General features: G+C 51.5%; 6 protein-coding genes across 6 annotated transcripts; 1 reads left to right on the top strand and 5 right to left on the bottom strand.

The window, feature by feature from the left end:
• Positions 1-779: 779 nt before the first annotated feature.
• Positions 780-1,726, top strand: STEHIDRAFT_48393 (uncharacterized protein; the record flags this gene model as incomplete). The annotated part of the gene is made up of 4 exons (XM_007299188.1): positions 780-913; positions 975-1,231; positions 1,299-1,418; positions 1,503-1,726. Coding segments are annotated over 4 exons (735 nt in total), but the record flags the coding sequence as incomplete, so codon positions are not given.
• Positions 1,727-2,612: 886 nt separating this feature from the next.
• Positions 2,613-4,704, bottom strand: STEHIDRAFT_128158 (Six-hairpin glycosidase; the record flags this gene model as incomplete). Its single annotated transcript, XM_007299922.1, has 14 exons — positions 2,613-2,627; positions 2,687-2,751; positions 2,821-2,851; positions 2,910-3,053; positions 3,113-3,283; positions 3,354-3,420; positions 3,477-3,510; positions 3,655-3,744; positions 3,805-3,837; positions 3,891-3,954; positions 4,020-4,091; positions 4,155-4,283; positions 4,352-4,386; positions 4,458-4,704. The coding sequence occupies 14 exons, from the start codon at positions 4,702-4,704 to the stop codon at positions 2,613-2,615; spliced, it is 1,197 nt and encodes a 398-aa protein (XP_007299984.1).
• A 1,165-nt stretch (positions 4,705-5,869) lies between these two features.
• Positions 5,870-8,004, bottom strand: STEHIDRAFT_165572 (Six-hairpin glycosidase; the record flags this gene model as incomplete). The annotated part of the gene is made up of 14 exons (XM_007299921.1): positions 5,870-6,027; positions 6,116-6,233; positions 6,315-6,326; positions 6,416-6,586; positions 6,650-6,670; positions 6,733-6,778; positions 6,834-6,867; positions 6,923-6,935; positions 6,998-7,083; positions 7,140-7,172; positions 7,230-7,299; positions 7,366-7,437; positions 7,506-7,634; positions 7,705-8,004. The coding sequence occupies 14 exons, from the start codon at positions 8,002-8,004 to the stop codon at positions 5,870-5,872; spliced, it is 1,263 nt and encodes a 420-aa protein (XP_007299983.1).
• Positions 8,005-12,077: 4,073 nt separating this feature from the next.
• Positions 12,078-17,104, bottom strand: STEHIDRAFT_144582 (TBC-domain-containing protein). The gene is made up of 5 exons (XM_007299920.1): positions 16,336-17,104; positions 13,886-16,275; positions 13,518-13,818; positions 13,266-13,445; positions 12,078-13,190 (listed from the first exon to the last, which is right to left on the bottom strand). The coding sequence occupies exons 1-5, from the start codon at positions 17,095-17,097 to the stop codon at positions 13,098-13,100; spliced, it is 3,726 nt and encodes a 1,241-aa protein (XP_007299982.1). The 5' UTR covers positions 17,098-17,104; the 3' UTR covers positions 12,078-13,097.
• Positions 17,105-17,451: 347 nt separating this feature from the next.
• STEHIDRAFT_91210 (alcohol dehydrogenase) lies at positions 17,452-18,594 on the bottom strand (the record flags this gene model as incomplete). The annotated part of the gene is made up of 1 exon (XM_007299919.1): positions 17,452-18,594. One exon carries the CDS (start codon positions 18,592-18,594, stop codon positions 17,452-17,454), a length of 1,143 nt encoding a protein of 380 aa, XP_007299981.1.
• Positions 18,595-19,445: 851 nt separating this feature from the next.
• On the bottom strand, positions 19,446-20,573 carry STEHIDRAFT_128155 (uncharacterized protein; the record flags this gene model as incomplete). The annotated part of the gene is made up of 3 exons (XM_007299918.1): positions 19,446-19,669; positions 19,735-20,208; positions 20,261-20,573. 3 exons carry the CDS (start codon positions 20,571-20,573, stop codon positions 19,446-19,448), a joined length of 1,011 nt encoding a protein of 336 aa, XP_007299980.1.
• Between the last annotated feature and the right edge of the window lie 8 nt (positions 20,574-20,581).

Genomic DNA, 20,581 nt, shown 5'->3' with positions numbered 1-20,581 from the left:
GACCACGTAGACTCCTCCGCCGTTTTTAGCGACCTTCGAGCCTCCTCCAGATGCGCACGGTCCTCCAACTTGAGCGTCAACCAAAGCTCGTTTGAGGTCACCAAGGCGGATAAGTTCACAGTCCACCATCTAGGGCAGATGGGGCACGACGGCTCCTCGTCTGTTTTGAACCTTTGGCCCGAGGATGAAGAGGACACCCCCGATCTGGAAGCTGATGTAACTATGGGAAATCATGAGGACGACGACGAAACACGGGAAATGCTTCCAAAAGGTGCATATATGCGTACCATATACTCTCCTGCTCTCTCGCTAGTGCTCTGCTTCTGGTTTTCCACTTCTTGGTCCTCGCTGACGACCTGGCAGGCGTCCGCGACGCTGGATCTCGGTCCCACCATCAGACGTACGAAGAGCTTCCTGGGCAGCTTGTTTCGCAGATTGAGGCTTTGATTCCGGGCTACACGCTGAATGCGAAAATGGATCGACTCGGAAATCAGACCGTCCAAACTGTGGCTGATGCCCTCGGAATAGATGGTATATCACTCCTGCTTCAATCGCCCCCGACTTAGATCGTCTACTGATCATTTCTATCCAGGTCACTTCGACAAGCAAACCTTGTCTCTTTTTTCCGACTTGGACGTCCAGAAACTCGATCTGAGCCAGTCGCTCGCCGATGAAAATGGATTGAACATCGGTCGACGTGATCTCCTGCAACGTACTTATATTCTTAGCGTCATCTCGACGACCGGTCTTACAGCGTTATATATATAGTTCTCCGCGTTCCTGCCGGATTTGCATCACTACACGAGCTGTATCTTGACAACGCACCTCTGGACGACTACGATCTAGTCTGTGTTCACAGTCTGCCTGCTCTTTCGAGGCTTTTCTTGTCATTTACTGGGATCAGTGACGAGGCGTACGTCATCTTCACTCTCCGTCCCTCTTCTGTCATATAACTAACTCAGTATGTGCCACAGCATCTTTCACCTTGTGGCCCTTCGCCAAACTCTCACTACCCTCGTTATCATCGGCAACCCAAAGATAACTAACGATTCGATCCCGGCTTTAACGCTCATGGATAAGCTACGGGTCCTTTGTCTTGAGGACACTGGAGTAACGATGGTCGGTTTGCGCAGGCTCGCTGCCTTTATTTCCGATCGATTCGACGTGACCAGCGAAGTTGCGATCGACTTCAGCTTAAGCGTACCTGAAAGCTGTAGAGCGTATCTGGACGGTAAGTCTAAGGCGTGTGCATTGACGGTCGCGGTCTGCTTACCGATCGTCGGGTTTCACATCTACAGACCTTCCGAATATGTATCTCATTGACCCGCCGTCACCCCTCATCAGCTCTCCTACCGCCTGCTCAGACATTTCTGTCGCAGCTCTGAAACGTAACCTCATCCAACACACCGCCGTCATCCGTGCATCGAACTTGACCTCCAGTGATGACCGCGGAGATGCTTTCGAACACATTGGACTAATGCTCCACGATGTCGAATACTTAGTGAAGGGAACCAAGGCAGAGCTGAGACGGAAACTGGACAAATTCCTGGAGTTGAGGGAGGCAGATCTGAGGGTGAGGGACTTAATTGGTTGTGTGGCGGAGGTCGAACTTGAAGAGCAAGAGGAAGGCGAGTTGGAAGGCGATGAAGAGAACGATGAAGATGATGGAGAAGAAAGGTACTCGCAGGGCGATAGTGAGGAGGACGATGGTTCGCAGGAGGTCTGACCTTGCAATTCATTTCCTATGTTGCCGTTGCTGTTTTTCTGTGTTTTTACCCACCTCGTGTAGCGCTGCATTCATCGCATGTATAAAGTCATCATTTTCGCTTTCTCGTAGCATCGTGTATCACGTCTCTGGTACTTTCTTTCCTTCCGACCTTTCTTCCTGTCATTCCCTTCCACCCTTTTCTGTAGCCATACACAAACATAGCCTGATTCCAATGTACTCAACAGACCCGTCGTGCATCCACTCTTTCCGTCATCGAATGTTCCACTGAGCGTCAGTTGCTCTCTTCAGGTGTTGAAACAGGGTCGTGTCATGGAATTCCACCGTATATAAGAAAAACAAGTATCTGGTTGACGCATTGCTTGATGCTTTCTGCTTATGCGTGGCTCTGAATCCTACCCCCAACTCTACATAACGCTGAAGTCGCAGTGGGAAGTCGACTGCCAGTGGTACGTGTGTGCCTTCCTCCCGAAACATTCAATAGACCCCACGCCCTGTGTAACGCATGGATGCATTGATTGAACCTAGTTCATGACTGCATCTGCAGCCGCATCTATCAGGACGACGGAAGATCCGTCAAGGATTCGTTCGCTGGGTTACGGTCTCCGCTGCCCGATGAAGAGAATCTGACGATGTCGCATTCATAATGTAGGCCTCCTCGACCCATACTTACGTTGTGCAGCTATCATCACGATTCCCACAGAGATCTCTGTAGGGGTTTCGGGCGTCTGGGAATCGTTCGTCTGTTGGGTGAGATGTACGATGGTCCAATAAATATAATAATTGACTATGACAATGAGTGGAGTATGGTTTGATTGACATAAAGGTCAGAACCCCAAGCATATGTCCAATGAATGTAGACGAAAAGAATGTGTTTGTTCGTTAATTAGCAGTTAGCGTACTAAATTGGGGAAGAAGTGTCAGCGCGCATGTATGCAGCAAAGCCTGAGGGACACTCACCTTCGCGGCAGAAACAAGCCCAGCCATTCCACTCGACTGAGATTTGGGAGTGAACTCAGAGCCACCTGTACACCCGGAAAGTGTTAATTTTATGATAGGAAATAATTACCGGATGTAATAAGTAGTTCTCTCACCAGCGTTGGAGGCGTACCACACACTGCCGACCTGAAAAAGCAAATGGAGTCATTAATGAGGAAAACTTGTGATCCCTAGCAAGACTTACCGTGTAGCCGGCACCAGTGGCGTAGTGCACGATACCAGAAGCTTGTGCGTTGATGAAACCGGCATACTTGCTCGTGATGGCCGCGTTGTTAGCAGTGTCGAGGAAGTATTGGAGGTGCTTCATGAAAATGCCCTTGAAGATTTGCTACACAAAGGGCTTGAGTATTGATATGAAGGCACGGGGAAGGAGACTGTGTTTCCAACCTGGTCAGCATCGCACTCGGTGGCACCTGAGGCATCATCGCACGATTCCTTGAGGATGTTGTTGCTCTCCATGTGGGCAATGGTGGCGTCGATGGAGACCTGGGCAACATCAAGCAGGCTGCTGTCGCCGGTGGCTGCGTAGAGAGCAGAAAGGCCAGACGCGACAACGATCTGTAGGAGTCATGCATGGATTAATCAGTACAAGCTCTCCTGCATTGCGTGTAAGCGTGTAAGGACTGACCTGGTTGTACGTCCATGTGGTCTGGCCGTTGTTGGAGCAGGTGGAAGTAGTGAGGCCGTCGTTGTACCTGATGGGAGTAACTACATCAGCCTCTAATCGAAAGAATGATGAGTATAAACTTACAAGCCCTCCGAGTTACGCATGTTCGTTGAGTTCACTATGAAACGTGCAAGGCGTATGTGAGCACTGTTCGAGAAAAGTTGCATAGATGAATGAACTAACACCACGACCAAGTCTGAGAAGGAGCAGAATATTAGTTTGAAATGTAGGAGGAAATGGGAACAAGCAGAGCGCAGGTGACGTACGAGTTGTGCGTTACTCAACAAAGCCGACTGCCCAGTCCTGATGTAACCGATTGCACTAGTGTACAAGAAGAGTTCGTTCGTAATGGCTACCGTGGAATAGCTGTAAGCAATCGTTCTTTAACTACTAATTGACTATGAAGACACACCGTTCTTATAGTCCTTGTTGCCGTTCCACCACACTAATCACGACTTTCAGCTCGGACCGTTTCTAAGCTTGAGGGGAATCGCGTACCTCCACCGCCACAAGTCGAATCCCAAGCCCCAACTACAAGGTTGTAGTACTTCAATGCGCGATTCTACACGACCTCTTCATTAGCCCACAACGTCCGAACGGAAGTGCCAAAGCCAGTAGAGAACGTACCGTGCACTCCGAGGTGTCACCGCCATGAGCGCTCACATAATCGCATTGCTTCCAGGACGCGAGTGTTGCCCACTATGTAAGTCATGATGTCATGATCAGTCTCGTCTTTAGAACGAATTGAAGGAGAGGACTAACTCCCAGGTCGTCGTAACTCGGGCTATCAGTGAACATCGCATCGTAGTGAGTGATGACAGCCTCGGGAACCGCATCCCAGGTTGTGCTACGATCGTACAACATTTGGTTCATCAGATCCTCGACACCATTCTATCACCAACGCCCAAAACAATGTTAACCTTAGTTCGAATTGGGCAAGTAATATATCGAAAACTCACGACGTCGGTCCATGCAGAGCCTCCGTTATAGTAACCTTCATATCAAACCCAAACTCCCGTTGAGCATTGGGCATCAACCATCAAGACCACGACACAGGACACACACCTCCCGAGTTGTAGTACAAGCTCTGCAGCGCGTTCCCGGTCCCTACAGCCGCGGTATCATAGTCCGCACACGCCCGTTGTTCCAATCCACGCTTGTGGGTCAACGTCGAATTGATGTCCAGGATATACTTGGCACCTTCAATGGTCGCCGGAGTTGGGTACGCGAGTGCGGTGTCCCTCGGTGCCGCAAGTGCGACAGCAGGGGAGACCAAAGCGATGAGAGCACCAAGAGAAGCGACAGACAGCATAGTGAAGTAGATGGCAGAGAGACGGGGGAACGAAAGAGCAAAGAAGGCTGGAGCAAGTGCGATTCCGGTACGCGCCGATTTTTATAGTGAATGACGGAACTGTCACTGAGATCGAGAATAGCATACGAAGCATCGTACATGAGGCTTCACATCAGAGGCGCTCGTGCCGCTAAGGTGACTACAGGAACGTTTCAAGGGCAGGTGAACAGCATCGCGTGGATCGACGGATAGTTTGCCCGTTGGGCGCACGGAATTTACTTTGTTAGGTGACCTGAGCGTACCTCGAAGCATGAATATACCTGAAAATACACTCAAAAGAGCTATGGAGGTCGGTCAACTGATCTTCGTCTCCATGGGTCCTGATCAGATCCGTAATGATATATGAACAAACCTTGGGCCAGACGACTCTAACTTTGGGACGGGGCCTGAGAAGCACAAGCTGCAAGAGAAGAGCCCACAAGTATGAGAGATCCGTTGGAGGAAAGGTAGTCCTCGTATGGAGCAAGTCGTCTACACAGTATACAGTTCGCAACCGTAAATAAGTGCGGCGGGTGAACCGGTCATCAGTGAGAGCTATAACATAAGCTGAATTGTTGTAAGGTTGTCATTTCGTCCGATAAGTAAAAGACCGCACAGCTCTAATTGATGGGATCGTGGGGTTTCAAACAGTCCAGCCTCATCAACTCATCGCAGTTTACGCGTGTCGGAGACTAGCCAGAAGTGTAGGCGGCCGGGCTTACAATGAACAGCAAGGACAACAACAACCCGCGAGAGGCGTAACAACAGACGGGCAGGAAACGCGGTGCGAGAGAAGAGGAAAAAGATGCAGAAGAAAAGGAAAGAGATGGACGACTGTTCGGCCGACGGTGTCGGCCGGGGCAAATTCGGTGGACGAATACGTAGCTCTGACGACTGCAGTGGCTTTTTCCATCCTAGACAGTCCCTGGCCCAACATCCTGCGCATACCGAACTTACCATTATAATTCAACCGATAGATAAGGGAAATATCCCCCTAAAATACTTTGGATCTAATATTTGGACCCCTCGCAAGAAAAGAAGAGGGCCGTCTGTCGTTTGTCTGTCGGTTTGAGAGCCGCTTTGACGCCTTGGACGAAGACCATTCAGCATGCGCCGCCAGCAAACTGCGCGAAGTCAAAGTTAGTTCTTATACCCTGAGTGGATAGAAACGACACAAAAAAAGACCCGCCTTAGCAGCAGCATTCAGAGCCGCAAGCCCACTCGTCTGAGCTTGTGGCGTGAACCGCGACCCCCAAACGTTCACTTCAAGACCATACCAGACCGACCCGACTCTATACCCAGGCCCTGCGTGCAGAACAATTGAAGGTGAGCCCACGCAGTGTTCGTGTACATGGCACACTCGCCACAATATAAGTTTTAGAGAAATACGAACCAGTTGCGTAGCGCACGACGGCGGAACCTTGGGATTGGATGAATGGGACATATTTCTCTGTGATGGTGGGGTCGTTGACCATGTCTAGGAAGTACTGGAGGTGTTTCATGAAGATGCCCTAATAAACAGGTATGGGGTGATGCGAGAGATTCAATCAAACACAGTCTACATGTCTGTTCGTGGATGAAATCTTGAGTACCTTGAACATTTGCTGCAATGTGCCGGACCATGCATATCTAGATCAATACTCCCTCACCCGTGTGCGAATCCCAGAGATCAGGGCGGAATCCGAGAGCTAACCTCGTCACTGGTACACGTCGTATCTCCCCTCGTAGAATCGCATGACTCTTTGAGAATACCATGATTCTCCAAGCTGCGGATAGCTGCATCGATAGACACTTGGGCTACGGTCAAGTAACTCTCGTCACCTGTGGCATCATAGAGCGAAGCGAGGCCTGCAGCAATGACCATCTGCAAGGGAGTGCAATGTTTGAGCTGGGTTGTCGTCAAGCGTCGAACAGGAGTGTATCTGACCTGATTGTAAGTCCATACAGTCTGCAAATGCGAAGATCGGGGATTCAGTGAGGGATAGTGAGCTTTGGAAGGAAAAGGCTGACTTCGCCGTTGTTGGTGCACGTAGAAGTATCGAGCCCGTCGTTGTACCTGAAGTAACGAGTGATTGATAGTGATTGTAGCTGATTGGACGGAGACAACGTACAAGCCTTGAGGGTTTCTCAGATCAGTTGAGTTCACTGGAATCTCAATTCGTCAGAGGAACACCCAGTAAGAACATTGCGAGCAACATACACCAGCTCCAAGCCTATAGAGCAAGATAAGAAGCTAGACTCTGCTTCTTAACAGTGGATGTACAAGAAAACTCACCAACTTCGCATTACTGAGCAGACCAGGTTGACCCGTACGCGCATACCCGCTCGCACTCGTATAGAGGAACAGTTCGGTCGTGATCGCTATTGGTTCACGTCACCGTAAGTCTGAACGTTGTTCAGATACGGCAAATCCTTACTATTTTTGTAGGTCTTTTCACTGGAGGACCACACTACGCCCTTAAGTGAGAAAAGAAAGGTAGAAAACATTGGAACGAAAGGATGCTCACCACCTCCACCACATACAGCGTCCCACGCGGAGTTATAAACCGCGAAGTTGTAGTATGTCAAGGCCCGGGTCTAGATCGGACGACTAAAATCAATGAAGAATCCAAACAGCACCCCGAAAAAGTCTGAGAAGCGTACCAAGCATTCTGAGGTATCGCGACCGTTAGCTGCCAAGTAGTCGCACTGCTTGAACGATGCGAGTGTAGCCCACTGCGACGATCAAGTTATTCAGTGTCAGTTGGATATGAGCCTCCTGAAACGAATCATGATCCACGAACCTGGACATCCTCGTACTCCCCAGCACTCCTAAAATACGAGTCCCAGTATGTGAAGATCGCCTCTGGTATGCCGTCAAACTCGGTACTATCATCGTAGAGCATGAGATTCAACAGATCCTCCACCGCGTTCTATTACACATTCCACTATCAGCATCCATCCTAAAGGCAAGGTGACAGAACAAAACTAAAGAAGACATACGACATCAGTCCACGCCTCCCCTCCATCATAATGCCCAGTCGCATTGTAATAGAAACCCTGCATAGCCTGAGCCGTTCTAAAAGCTGCTATGTCATACCCCGAACAAGTACGTTGTCTTAAACGGAGTTCGAGACTGGGAAGCGTCGTGTTGATGTTGTAAGTGTACTTCGCACTCTCGACATCAGCAAGCACAGGGTATACAGGTGTAGGAGACGATGCAGTGGTCGGCGACGCGAGAGCGAGACTGGCAGCCAAGAGAGTAGCCCCGAGGATGGTAGATGCCTTAGAAAGCATGTGCATTCTGAAACGAGCTCGCTGGGGCTAAGATTCAGATACTGAGTAGATGAGGAGAAGAAAAAACGCCGCACTCCAAGAGAACCAGGCAGAAGACGAGTTTATGTATGCAGGGAAACGAGCGCTCAATGGTGACGAGCTTGCGTAGGGCAGAAGACGGACTTTGGGTAGATGACCTCGGTGTGAACGACGGTCAGGACTCGGCGAAATTCGCCCACTTACGCCGGATGTACAGGGGCGGATGAAAAGAGGTTCATCTGTAGTGTATGCGTATGTAGGAGCATGGAGGCCGCTCTACAAACACTGAACCATCGATGAATTCATTTTCAAGAGTCCAGGCTCTGTGAGGCGCCCGTTCCGGGTATGGTGGGTTTTCGTGGAGAAGAAGGTGAGGCAGTATCGCAGCTTCGAGAGACATGATGATGGGGTGCGTCCGGGTCTTCAGAATAAATCTAGAGTACTTAGTAGATGCTTAGGAGCCGCATACATTACGGGCACTGTTGAGTGGGTGTGATGTTTACGACGGATACTTTACAAAATGCTCTTGAGATGCCCCGTAGTGGTGAAAGTTGAAGAGAAGAAAGAATTGTCGATTTTTCTAGTCTCGACCGGAAAGAGGAACACGTGTGTGACATGATCAGGTGACTTTGACGCGCGACGCGTCGCGTCTCGAAATTGATTTCTTGCTTGTTTCTTGCCCTCATGGCCGGTACGTTCCTCCGTTTCCATACCCGTTCAACATCAGTGACGGTCAAACAGGATTCAACAGCCTGAGAGATTCCTTAAACATAACTGCCTACATCCTTCATTCACATCACAGAGTAGGAAAATGGGTAGAGTATAAGGAGTGAAAAAACCGAGAAAGAAAGTAGGTCGCGTCGAGCATAGTCCCTTCCTCCGTCCCCGGACGATTTCACGGAGTCACTATTGATATTGATTTTGTAACAGTCAAACTTTCATAGCTGATGCGAAAGTTCAACGTCGCGCCTGGACGGTCAGACCAGTGGCCCGACTACCGTCACTCCTTCGTCTTCATCATATCACCTTCGAGAACCGACGAAGCCATCTGAATGTCCCTCTAATTCGGACTCGGATTTACATCTCCAATCGATTGCTCTACCACTGTCCATCATACTAACACGAGGGTGGCGGTTCAAGGTCGGTCTGTATGTCCGCGGTTGGTACGATCTTCTACTTCACTTGTTGGGTGGCTTGTAATCTCTCTTTTTCCTACGAGAAGTATATGCCTATGGTGCTCTCCTCTTCTTATTCCGGAGCCAAACACTGATGTTCACCAAATAATTACCAGCAAAGACCACAATTATCGAGATCACGACCAGGCAATGGCCACAGTGGCGTCGGACCCAAGAAACTGGCGCCAGCGCTTGTCATTGTCTGAGTCTCCGATCGTGTATTACCTTGCTTACAAGGTCCTTCGCACCGCCGTAATTATGACGTCGGGCAACCGTTTCAACAAGTACAAACAGCTTACGTATCCTCACTGCGTGCCACTTTGGCGCCACTCCGAGTCGTCCTGATTCTCCCTCGGTTCTCCATCTGTTGTCCAGTTCTGCATTTGCCAACGTCTGCTGGTGTCAAGCTTGTGTACTCACAGAGGCCTTCGGAACGATCCCCGCAATTGAGCCCATACTATGTTTTGCGTGTGCCGTCCTTCCTGCACTCTGGCATGCTCGAGGACCGTTCACTGGTACCGAGGACGCTGTACGCTCTCATCGAAACGCCTACCAGCGTTCCCTACCGGTGCTCTTGCTTGATGTTTTAAATCTGTCTGTCAACCCCAGAAAACACGCATAATGATCCAAGACATCCTTGACACCGCTGGATTACTTTCCTCTTGTGGTGTCTCCGTGAAGTTTCGTGCCGCCTGCACATGGCACTCGTAGGCGTGCTGCTCATGTAAGCACTGTACCATCCCTCTCCTTCTAGTCATCCTAGTTATTTTGAGATCATATAGTGATATAGTGTCACGCGAGCCCTGCACAGTACATGACCCTGGTGAAGATAAACAACACGAAGGGCTCTCAGATTTGCTGTCCTTCCTCTCAAGCGCTGTATTACAGCATCTCCGCATCCAGAATCGCCATCATGAATCGTGTTCATCACCTCTTCCCTGCATCTTCACCCAAAATCAGTGCTTGTTTAGGTTGCAGAAATAGCTCTTCGTCAAACTCCCTGACAAGACAGAGGTCATTGATTCAGCAAATCATTTGGCCCTGTGCTCAACAGGTATGTGAATGCATACACAACAGTCGTGGAAAGGTGTCACTGCGTTACTCACTTCATCTACACCTTCCATTGCACCAGCACACTCATCTCAAGAGGCCGTGCGAGAGACTCACTAGAGGAGATTTCCGTGTCCGGACCGGCTACTCGAGTCGTATGTCGCGAGCCGCCTTTTCTTCACGCTGATTCTTCCTTGCAGTGTCGCTGGCTCGAACGCGGGCATCGCTGATGTCGTCAAGAGTTGTTCAGTCAAAATTCAAGCCCGTCATGCCCTCAAGGCCTACAAAGCAGCAAGGACACCGATTCGTTATCCGGCAAAAGCACACGCCTAGTTTAGATGCCGGCCGATGGTTTCGACTTTGAGATGTGGCTGGAGTCACCAGGTTTTCCATGGTTCGATGTCATTTAGAACGGCTTTTCCTTTCGCCTTGGTGCAACGGTCGTTCCTAGCAGGAACTCGCAGGTTTGGTGCTGTACATGTTACCATACCCTTGTCATGCCTAATCCATGGCGTGTCCACATGTTCACATTATTATACATAGCTTGGTGCAGGTTGTTGACTATGGCCCGTGCACCTTTTCCCGTGTATTGGTCGCCGCGGATCCCAGTCGTCGTCTCCTTCGCTGTGCATTGCTCGCTGCTGGCCTCTTCTTCGTACGGATTGCTACGCTGCTTGAACTAGAAGAGAAAATCTATGATATTTGCTAGAATAAATGACACGTGTGGATAGTAATAAGGAGTGTGCAGTGCCGAAATGTGAAGAAGCCCCGCCCCCCTCCAAGCAAGGTTGCTGCTGACGAAGGCAGCGCTCCCCCAGTGTCTTTGTTCTCAACCACAACCACCACAACATGGGCTCCCAATACAACCATCGCTACGCCCCACCAATAACCAGAGAAGGCTTCAGCTGCTCCGGCCCCTCCGACGAAGACTTCTACATCTCTCTCCCATCCGACCCTACATTGCGCTACTCCCGCGCTGACCCCTCCTACCTCTACTTTCTCCTAACCTACACCGAGCCTCTCCGTCCCATCCTGTCCAGCTCAGGGACAGTCGCGAAAATCCAACCACCATCGCATAAGGACAAGTCTCAGGGATTCTATTGTGCACAGTTGATGCATTATGGGAGGAAGGCGTTGAAGACGAAGGCAGCGGCGAAGAAGGAGTTGTTGGCTGCGTTCGGAGAGGAAGGGGGCTTGAGGGTTCCGGAGAGCATTGAGAGGTTGAAGAGGGAGATACTGAAGGGGTATGTGGAGCTGAATGAAAGGGCCTTGGACGCGGAGGCGGAGAGGAAGGAGGCGGAAGGCAATGGGAAGGGTAAGGGGCAGAGGAAGGTGGTGGCGAAGAGGAAGTTGGTGACACGGGACGATGCGAATGATGAGGCTCGTACGAGTGTTTCCGCTCCCCCAAAGAGGAGAAATCAGGCCACCGTGAAGACCTTCACTACTGGCTCTGTCCCGTCTTCGCAGAGACCGGGAGCAGGAAACGTAGGTGCCACCTCTCACGACGAGGTAAGGACGGTGAGCCACTCTAACGTGACCCTTCTACCAACACAATCTACTCCCCACGACGTCCACGGTCAATACGACATTGTCTCTCCCTTTCTCTCCACCAACACCAACCTCTCAGACGACCTCCCACCCCTTTCCCTCCAAATCTGCAGTTCCCTCGGTCCAAGCCACCACATCTGGATCTCGTTCACCTTCGGGTCCACCTCCGGAATAATGCGTTCCATAGGCTCATGTCCTCCTTACCTTGCGAATACCTCCAACTCTAGCACGTCCACGGCCACCTCCACATTCACACTCACCTTCACCTGGCGAGGCACATCCACCTTTCACAATGGCTCTCAGCATCTCTCATTCGGCTCAGACCACGTCGCTCGTCTTACTTTCCTCGGTTCAGAAAGGAACAGTACCGCCGCGAATCATGATCGTGTACTCAAAGGATCTATAAGTGGTGGTCGGTTAGGCAGGAATGTTGAGTTCATGGGTACGAGGCTTAAGGGCGTGCAGAACTTGAACCAGAGCCCGAGCTCGATGGCTAACTCTAATATCGGTGACATGGACGTGCGTGCTTGGAAACGCCAATATCGCACTATCAACGCCAAAACGCAGCAGATGCTCCTGGCGGTGAAGTGGGGACAACAATCAGCCTCAGCTGGTAGTAGTACTATCTTCGAGGGCAGCGACGAGGGCCCGGCAGGATCCGATACGTCTAACCCGGGGAATGAGTATCATCTCGGAGACGTTGATGAGGACGAGGATTATAATATGATCGAGGATGATGATTGAGTATTGAGTATCGAGTGCTTGTCTGATCTGACGGACTTTGGCTTCGGAGGGAAGCGGGAGGAGTCGAGCTGTTCTTGACGAAGACTGAAATGATGAGTGGAGGTTGAGTCGAAGATCTATGTTTGGAGTGATCTATCGCACTCGACATCCAGAACCTGGTACCAATATCTAACCCTTTGAATGTCCAAATGCTCTATCCGTTCAATACGCCATGTAATGTAATAAACAGACCACACCAGTACTGATAGTACACACCACCCCACTCCGACTGTCAGTCTATGTAACGCATCCAGAGTCCATGATTCGTGAATAGTAAGTAATGCTTGAACAAAGGCGGCTATGCATGTATGTATATACGTGTCCGCAATAATATTACTAGTAAGTAAACCCAATACTATAGAGTGTTTATTCTCCCAGAAAAGAAACTGAAACCCAGGACCAGTACCAGAACAAGAACAAGAAAGAACGAAAAGTAAACCCGAGCCCGAACACAAAAAGCAATCACAAAGCGACATATAACACTCTTCACCCCTGCCCAACACACCCAAAGGAGAATTAGGGTAGTCAAGTTATGACCTCCTGCAACTCCGCCACGCGCTGCGTCCTCTTCTTCACGATATCGGCATGGACGAGGGATGATCGGAGATCAGCTTCAAGCTGTACAAACACACCCAATCAACCAGCCAGTTAGCATCATCTCTGAATGTGAAAAAATTAAGAGCATGAACGCACCTGGAGGAGTTTATCCGGCTGCCACATCCGCGTAGGCAGTGATTCCAGAGCGACATAAGCAGCAGGGATGGACTCGCATTTCAATAGCTCTTGCTCGTTGCTCCTGAGAATGCTGAGCGCGATGCGGAAGAGGACGTCTAGGCCATCGACGAGGAAGACGTCCCAGACCCTGAACAAAGTCTAAGCCACAACAAACCAATACCAATCAATGCCCTCCTTACACTCATGCAAAGAAGAAAGGGGAAGGCGTACCTCGACAGGTAGACAATCAGTAAACAATGACAAGAACCAGGAGAAACAGATCGCGGGAAGGTCAATCCCGAGGTCGTTCAGATGGTGGAAGAGTTTCGGTGTGTACTCCCTGACGTAATCGAGCAGGACGAGCGGACATGCGCGTGAAGGGAGCAGGGAGGGTGAGAAGAAGTCTTCTGGGAGGATACGCTCTATGATGGCTGCGAGGACCCAGAAGGCTTCCTCTTCGTCCGCGTGGACGAGAAGAAGGGTCGAAGCGACGAGGTTCATGCCTTGGCAATAACCTACGGCGGGGTTGCGTCTGTGAAAGTCACTCATCAGTACACTTGATAAATGGCGACAGGTTCGAGTGCGTAAAGTGGACCGACCGGCTATACGCAATCAACACCCTCCTCAGCTTATCCACTCCCACACCATCCCCTCCAAAGAACATATTTAGCGGCATCGTCCTCCCCACATCCTTCTCAATTTCCCTTACCACACTCCCATCGTCCCCGTCCACCTCCTCCAATAAATCCCTAAATAAGCCTGGCTCCCTCATCTCCAACGCTCCACTACACTCAAACCACAACTTCGATCTATAAACCAACGGGATCCCCGACTTGACGAGCCTGTCGAGCTCGCGTCTCTCGTCGCGATTGCTCGACAGTCCAAGCTGAGCGAAACCGATGAGTCCTTCGCTGTGTGAGAGTTCGTCTTCTGTGAGGGTCGTTCCGAGGCCTAGGATGGCTGCTGCACCGCCGGCGATGGTAGACGTGTTGGACGGTTTCGTACCGCCCGTGGCCTTAGCCTTTCTCCTCTGCTTAACGAACGCGTCCCATTCCTTCCGTTGTATCGTCTGTCGCTGATCGTGTATCTCCGTAAGCTCGCGCAAATACTTCCTCACCACATTCGCACACACGTGTCTCGGCGTATCCACATCGACGGCCAAAATCGAAGTTTTCGACCGATGTACATTAGAGGATTGGGGAGGATGTTGTGGTTGTTGTGGCGCGCCACCGATCGACCTCCGCTTCCTATTAGACGCCCCCGTACGTGTCGAAGACGGCGAGACGGCTCGTGAGCTCTGCGACTGTGCGGGCGATTCAGCGTCGACGGCCATGCTCCTCACAGAGGGCCTGCTACGTTCGCTGAGGCTTTTCGAATCGTCCAACAACTCTCCGTCGCACTCGCAAGCCTCTTTCACCACCTCGATTTCGTCCCTCGGGTCCCCGTCCTCGTCATCAGACCACTCGTTGTCTTCCTTCCTATCTGCGATCTTCACCCCGGTCAAACAAGCTGGCGCCGTACTTTTGCATTCTTTCGCCCGGACCAAGAGTAGGAGGTCGTACGTCGAGACGTCGTACATGAATCCGAAGCGATCTGTAAGGGGCTCTTTGTCATCGTGATAGACGGTGAGCCGAGATGCGGCATTGGGAAGAGGGATGGAAGGTTTGAAGTCGCGTGCAATGAGAGAAGTGTATGTGCGGGAGAGGTACTCTGTCGGAGGTTTAGCGTTGACGGGGATAATGGATTCCAGAGGAACAGATGGAGCTCCCGGAGGTGCTGACTGCGGGCCCGTTTGAGCGTTTTGGTTCGACGCATCCGCTGAGGCCATGGACGTGGAAGGCTTAGCAGTATCGGTTGAGATTATCGGTCGCTTCGATTGTTGTGGCATGAACGATCCAAATAACGGCGATGAGGCGGCAGAGGCGGCGGCAGCTGCAGCTGCGAATCCCTGAGTCGCAAAGGACGGCATGCGACCTTTGCCAGATCTGGAACTCTTCTGTACCTTCTCGACCTCACCGCTGAGAGCGCGCTGGAGATTGGTAGTCACGCTGACGCCGTTGGTTGTAGTGAGTGTAGCTTTCGGCTTTCCAGGATCCGGAGTCTCCATCTTTTTCTGTTTCTTCTCCTTAGGTGGGTTCCGGATTTCCAGCTTGATCTCTCGTGCATGCTGAACAAGTGCAAATGCGAGCCCAGCGATAAAAGGGCTGGTATCCTGACCGCCATCGGCGAGAACGCTATTAGCGTCGGAGGTCATGATCCGTGTGGCGTTGACTATAGCACGCAGTGCGGATCCTTGCGGTGGTTTCTCTCCTGGAGTATAAAACGGGGACGAAAACGAAGGTGTTGGTGTATTGGCGCCTGAGCGTTGGAGTTCAGTGGTAAGACTAGGAGCAGCGGCTGTAGGAAGACTGAATGTGCCAGCGACAGGTGAAAGAGCCGACGGTGGTGCGCGTATGGATTCTGTAGCATCGGATGGTGGAGGAGCACCGATGACTGATGCGTCAGACATGGACGCGTTTCGTTTTCGTCTACTTGTGCTAGGCACCCCAGGGTTGAGGATCGAGAAACCAAGCGTACCGAAAACGCTCTTGTTCTTCCGCGAATGACGTGGCGTGGTCAGAGACGTAGATGGAGCGTCGGGTTCGGAAACCGGTGTAGATTCCTCCTTGCCATTGGGAGCCGCAGGTGGAATGGAAAGTGGTCGACCCTTGGATTTGCCCTTGCCCCACCAAGTACCCATCCAGTCACTCACTGACGAGCGGTCTGATCTCGTACTGGCCTGAGTGTCGATACTCGGTGCTGTTAGACTAGAAGCAGCGATGGAACGAGCGTCACTGGCGTCCTCGTCCGTTGGCATCTCTTCCGTGGTGGCGGTCGGGGGAGTGACAGTGATACGCTCAGCCATAACAGGCGTATGAGGCTCGTCTGGTACCGAGCGTGACAATGGGACTTCGTCTGCTATAGCCTCGGAAAGCGTCTCAGAGAGAGACTGCACGCCACACTTTTGTCAACCTCTCGCGCGTCTGTGGTATTTACATATTGCACTCACCATATGGCTTTGTTTCCTCTGTATCCTGTGACCACCCTCGTCATCGTCCGTGAATAGAGATTGGAGGACCCGCCTCGCTATCTCCTGCTCCGAAGGCTGTAACTCCTTCAAAAGCACCTCCGCACGCGCCTTCCGTTCGGCCTCCTTCTCCAGCAGCAAGTTCCGGTTTTCCTCTAGCTGCCTACGTGCCTTCGCCAAGTTATGATATGCAGAGGAAAGAATGCGAATGACAGAGTGATATGGATGTGATGATACAGAGGCCGGAGAGTCGGAGACACTGAACCCAGAGATGGCGGATTGAATAGCTTCGTCTGAGTACTCTTGCCAGCGAGTAGATACGATACGACCAGTTATTTCCGCAGAGAAGTCGGCATTCTCAGCCTCGACTTGTTCCACTTCCAAGTCTATAGAAGGTCCCAAGTCTTTGGAAGAGCCCACCACAAACAAAGGCGCAGGACGCGGCTTGCTTTCCCGCTCCCACTGCGAAGGTAAGTTCCGACCTCCCTTCCCATTGCTCCCTTGTCCTCTTACACTCCCATCCCAGTTCGCTCTTCCGTGACGTGTCCCCCGTTCTGCACGTTCTTCTAAGTCTGCTCTGAGGGTGTGGTAGCTTGGAGAACGAGGTGTAGAGGGACTCAGGGCATCGAGCCGTTGCGATGAACCATTGCGAGAACGACGCGTGCGCGAACCTGAGGGTAGGTCGTCGTTGGAAAGTGGATGTGAGTGGGCCGGCGTCGTCGAGAGTAATGGCGACGAGGCCATGGTTGACGTTCAAAGCGTCGTGCGAGGGTAATAAGTAATCGGTCAAGGGTTACAGTAACAGTAACTGTCGTGCATCATACCACGTGGGGCGCACGCGGGAGTTGTTCATCAAGTGCCACATCATGGGCCACACTTTGGAGTATGATATTTACTGCCGAAAGTACAGGAGAGGTGGCTTATTTGAATATAGTCCCAGAGATATTCATTAGGTGGTAAAATTTAGGAGAAGAGAAGGAGATTGGAACTACATTTCTCGTCGAGAGATCATCATAAGTCAAGCTGAATGGGGGTGTAGTTATGCGTGAGTGGAGGTTTACAGTACTATGTCCATAGATAAAAGTAGGCGATCATTGCTCAAGGTGTAATGAGCACCATCTGTCCCATATCCGCATTTTCCTTCGCCACCTCGAACGCCTTCTCCCACTCCGCCAACCGAAACTTACCCACAATATCCACCATATCCAGCTTCATCACGCCCGCCCGCACCATCTTAATCAGCGACTCAATGTCCTTCCTCTCATACATCCACTTCCCCTTCAGTTGCAGATCCTGGAACACAATCCAGAAAAACGGTAATGCCGTCTCCCTTCCTAGCCCTCCCATAAGACTCGCCCTCCCTCCATGCCTGAGCGCATGTATACCACTATTCAAGTGCGTCGACGTCGCTGCCTCTGGAGGAGAGATATCAAAGAAGACATCTACAGGCCCGAATTGCTTCAGTGCCTCTGTGTCCTTCTCCATATCCCCCGTGATAGGGACCACCTCCACCCTCTCGCTGACGGCCTTGATCTTCCTCAGCTTCTGCTTGTTTCTACCCATCGCGATCACCTTCGCGCCCATAGCTAATGCCACCTGCACCGCCGCGCCTCCAAACGCCCCCGTCGCCGGAGCCACAACAACCGTCTCGCCAGCCTGCAGTCCGACGTCCCTCAACCCTCCATAAGGCACCAACAACGTCGACAAATACACCAACTTCTCAACCTCATACCCCAATCCTCCCTCTCCCACACCGCCCGTCAACCTCGCCTCATCCAACACGAAACAGTTCTCTAGCGGCACCTTCGCATACTCAGCAAACGTCCCGTCTCTCCACTCTCCCCTCATCAACTTCCTCGTCTCTTCCGAATAGCCTTCATACATCCCCATCATTATCCTAGCGTCCGGGTCATCGCGTCCTCGAATGAAACAATCGACGTAGACAAGTTGACCCGGCTTGAGCGACGTTGCATCAGGTCCGACGGTGGTGACACGGCCGATAGCGCTGGTTCCCGGGACGAAGGGTGTGGGGAAGGGGTACTTGCGTTTACCGGAGAAGACTTCGCCGATGTAGGAGACGACACCGGAGCAGATAATGCGTACTAGGGCGCTACCGGGGGTGACGGTAGGAAGAGCGCGTTGCTCGACAGTGAGAGGGGAGGAGGTGGAGGTGACGACGAGCGTGGAGTGTGTTTGCGGAAGTTGGATGGGGGTTGTGGTTGTCGCCGTTGGAGTGGACATAATGTATGTGAAAAGTGTTTGCGGTAACTGGGATGCAGATGTTCAGTGAAGTGAAAACACAGACCTATTGATAGTAAGACCAAACAAAGAGCTCCTGCGGCTCCGTATGAAGATGTTGTAGCATACATTTCTGAGATTACAGCCTGCCGAAGCATTTGCGTATACACTATGAGCTATAGCGGCTGAAGGAGAAGTTGCCGTACCGCTATACGAGTCTGCCGAAGTGTACGCGGAGTGGCCTGTGAATCAAGTCAAGTTGAATTACGGAACCGCGTAAAGGGAACTGCACATATGTGGCCCTTGACCGAACCCCGTAGTCCACCCCGTCTCCGACTGACATGAACCACTCTGGTAGCGCATGCAAAATGTTGGGGCGAGGAGGCAAGCATGGTGGGGGATGGGTAGACCAAGTAAAGAGCAGCGGAGTTTATACAGTGCTGACTAGATGAGAAATTAGAGCCTGGAATTGGGAGGTTCATATATGCTGTTGAACATCGGCGAGACAAAGACACAGAGGCAGGTTTGGAGTGGCATTCAAGGGGGGGTCGGTTACATACGACAGACACGCAGGTCAAGCTCAGTCCCTGAGTCAGAGGTCATCGAGTCAAGAAGGCATTGAGGTGGATGGTGGTTCGAAGCGCCGAGGTGGGCAACATCTGTTGATCACGGATACAAACTAAGTGATAGTCGTCAGCGGCACCGAGCAGGTTTATGGTAGAAAAGAAAAGGCACCAGTGTTGTGGCACACCGTAGGACTCTGGCGAGGGCCTCTGGCTGCTAACAAACGTTATAGCGTCGTTGATGTGGACATGCCTCACAATATGGGTTATTGCCAAGGATACTGGTCTTTACTATCCTGCCACTAATCCGGCGAGGACTTCGAACCAGTGAACGACCGAGGCAACTCTCCGTACGGTGGCGTCGCTATAACCAAGTCGTAAATCAGGTCTCAAGCGCGCATCATCTGGGAAAGAAGCCCTCGGCATTGTTCGATAGCATATTTCAGCCCTAGACTTAAGGTAGGGCGATGCCGTGAGGACAAGGGGGGTCTCATCCTCCCATGCGACTAGCACGTCTGTTCGGCGGAACAACTTTGAGTGTTAGTATGGCGATAGAGTTTTCTGAGAGCAACGGACGCACTTTCGAGGTAGACGATGTCTCCGCGCTTTATCCCCGTCTCCTGACCAACACCTCCCCATATCTCCGCTACCTCTCTCCAAGCCGTCAACTTACACACAGACCCGTTCTCATCGCCCAGCACCATCTTGAACACGTAGATTTCTTTCCCTGAATCGACTCCTTTCCGAAGAGTCAGCCTATCCGGACCCTCGACCTCTAGAGTCGCAAGGAGCGTAGATATCTTCTTTGACCCTTTACCACGCTGCTTAGACGATGAGAATTCGGAGAGCGGTGCGAGGATATGGAGATTAAACTGAAAATCGGGGAAGCGGGCGATGGAGGAAGCGTCTGAGTATTCGTAGGACTGTGTTTCTTGCGTTTCGCCGACCGTTGTGGTCTGTACGCGCGATGGCTCTGCACGAAAGTACATGGACGGTTCAGTGCGCATCCCGGTCCCGCTCGGTGTCGGAGCCCAGGTGATCATGGTCGTCTGGTCTACTTGCAGTAATCAGAGGGTATGCGTGAAGAAGGGTCGAAGTCTTCGTACCATCTCTTGGACGGGTGATTGAACTATGATATTCATCGTCTCGGTCATCTCCTACAGAGTCAAGATCGCCTACAGAAGTATCCTTGAAGATGATGTTCTCGTACAGAACAGAGATTCGCCGGCTAGCCTCTGCTAGAGTCGCAGGAGGATAGAAGACGTGTTGCTGCGAACGACTCGGCGAGCCCACCGGGGAAAGATCGTCAGTCGCCTCAGGCGACACGACACGCCAGTTATATTTCAGTTTCGAGGAAGCAGAGGATGCAGGCGGCGCTCCTAGAAAGACAGTGTAATGTTTGAGCCCAAGATTTGACATGTTCGATA

This window comes from Stereum hirsutum (assembly GCF_000264905.1).
Source record: "Stereum hirsutum FP-91666 SS1 unplaced genomic scaffold STEHIscaffold_2, whole genome shotgun sequence".
Lineage (NCBI taxonomy): Eukaryota > Fungi > Basidiomycota > Agaricomycetes > Russulales > Stereaceae > Stereum > Stereum hirsutum.
Note: the sequence above shows the minus strand (reverse complement) of the source record. Positions and strands in the feature narration are given on the sequence as shown.

Excerpts from the sequence above, each read along its gene's own strand:
- STEHIDRAFT_144582 (XM_007299920.1), bottom strand. The coding sequence starts at position 17,097 with ATGGCCTCGTCGCCATTACTCTCGACGACGCCGGCCCACTCACATCCA. Across the intron at positions 13,446-13,517 it reads CTGATTGTCTACCTGTCGAG|ACTTTGTTCAGGGTCTGGGA; the intron begins GTACGCCTTCCC and ends GTTGTGGCTTAG. Across the intron at positions 13,191-13,265 it reads AGCCGGATAAACTCCTCCAG|CTTGAAGCTGATCTCCGATC; the intron begins GTGCGTTCATGC and ends GTGTTTGTACAG.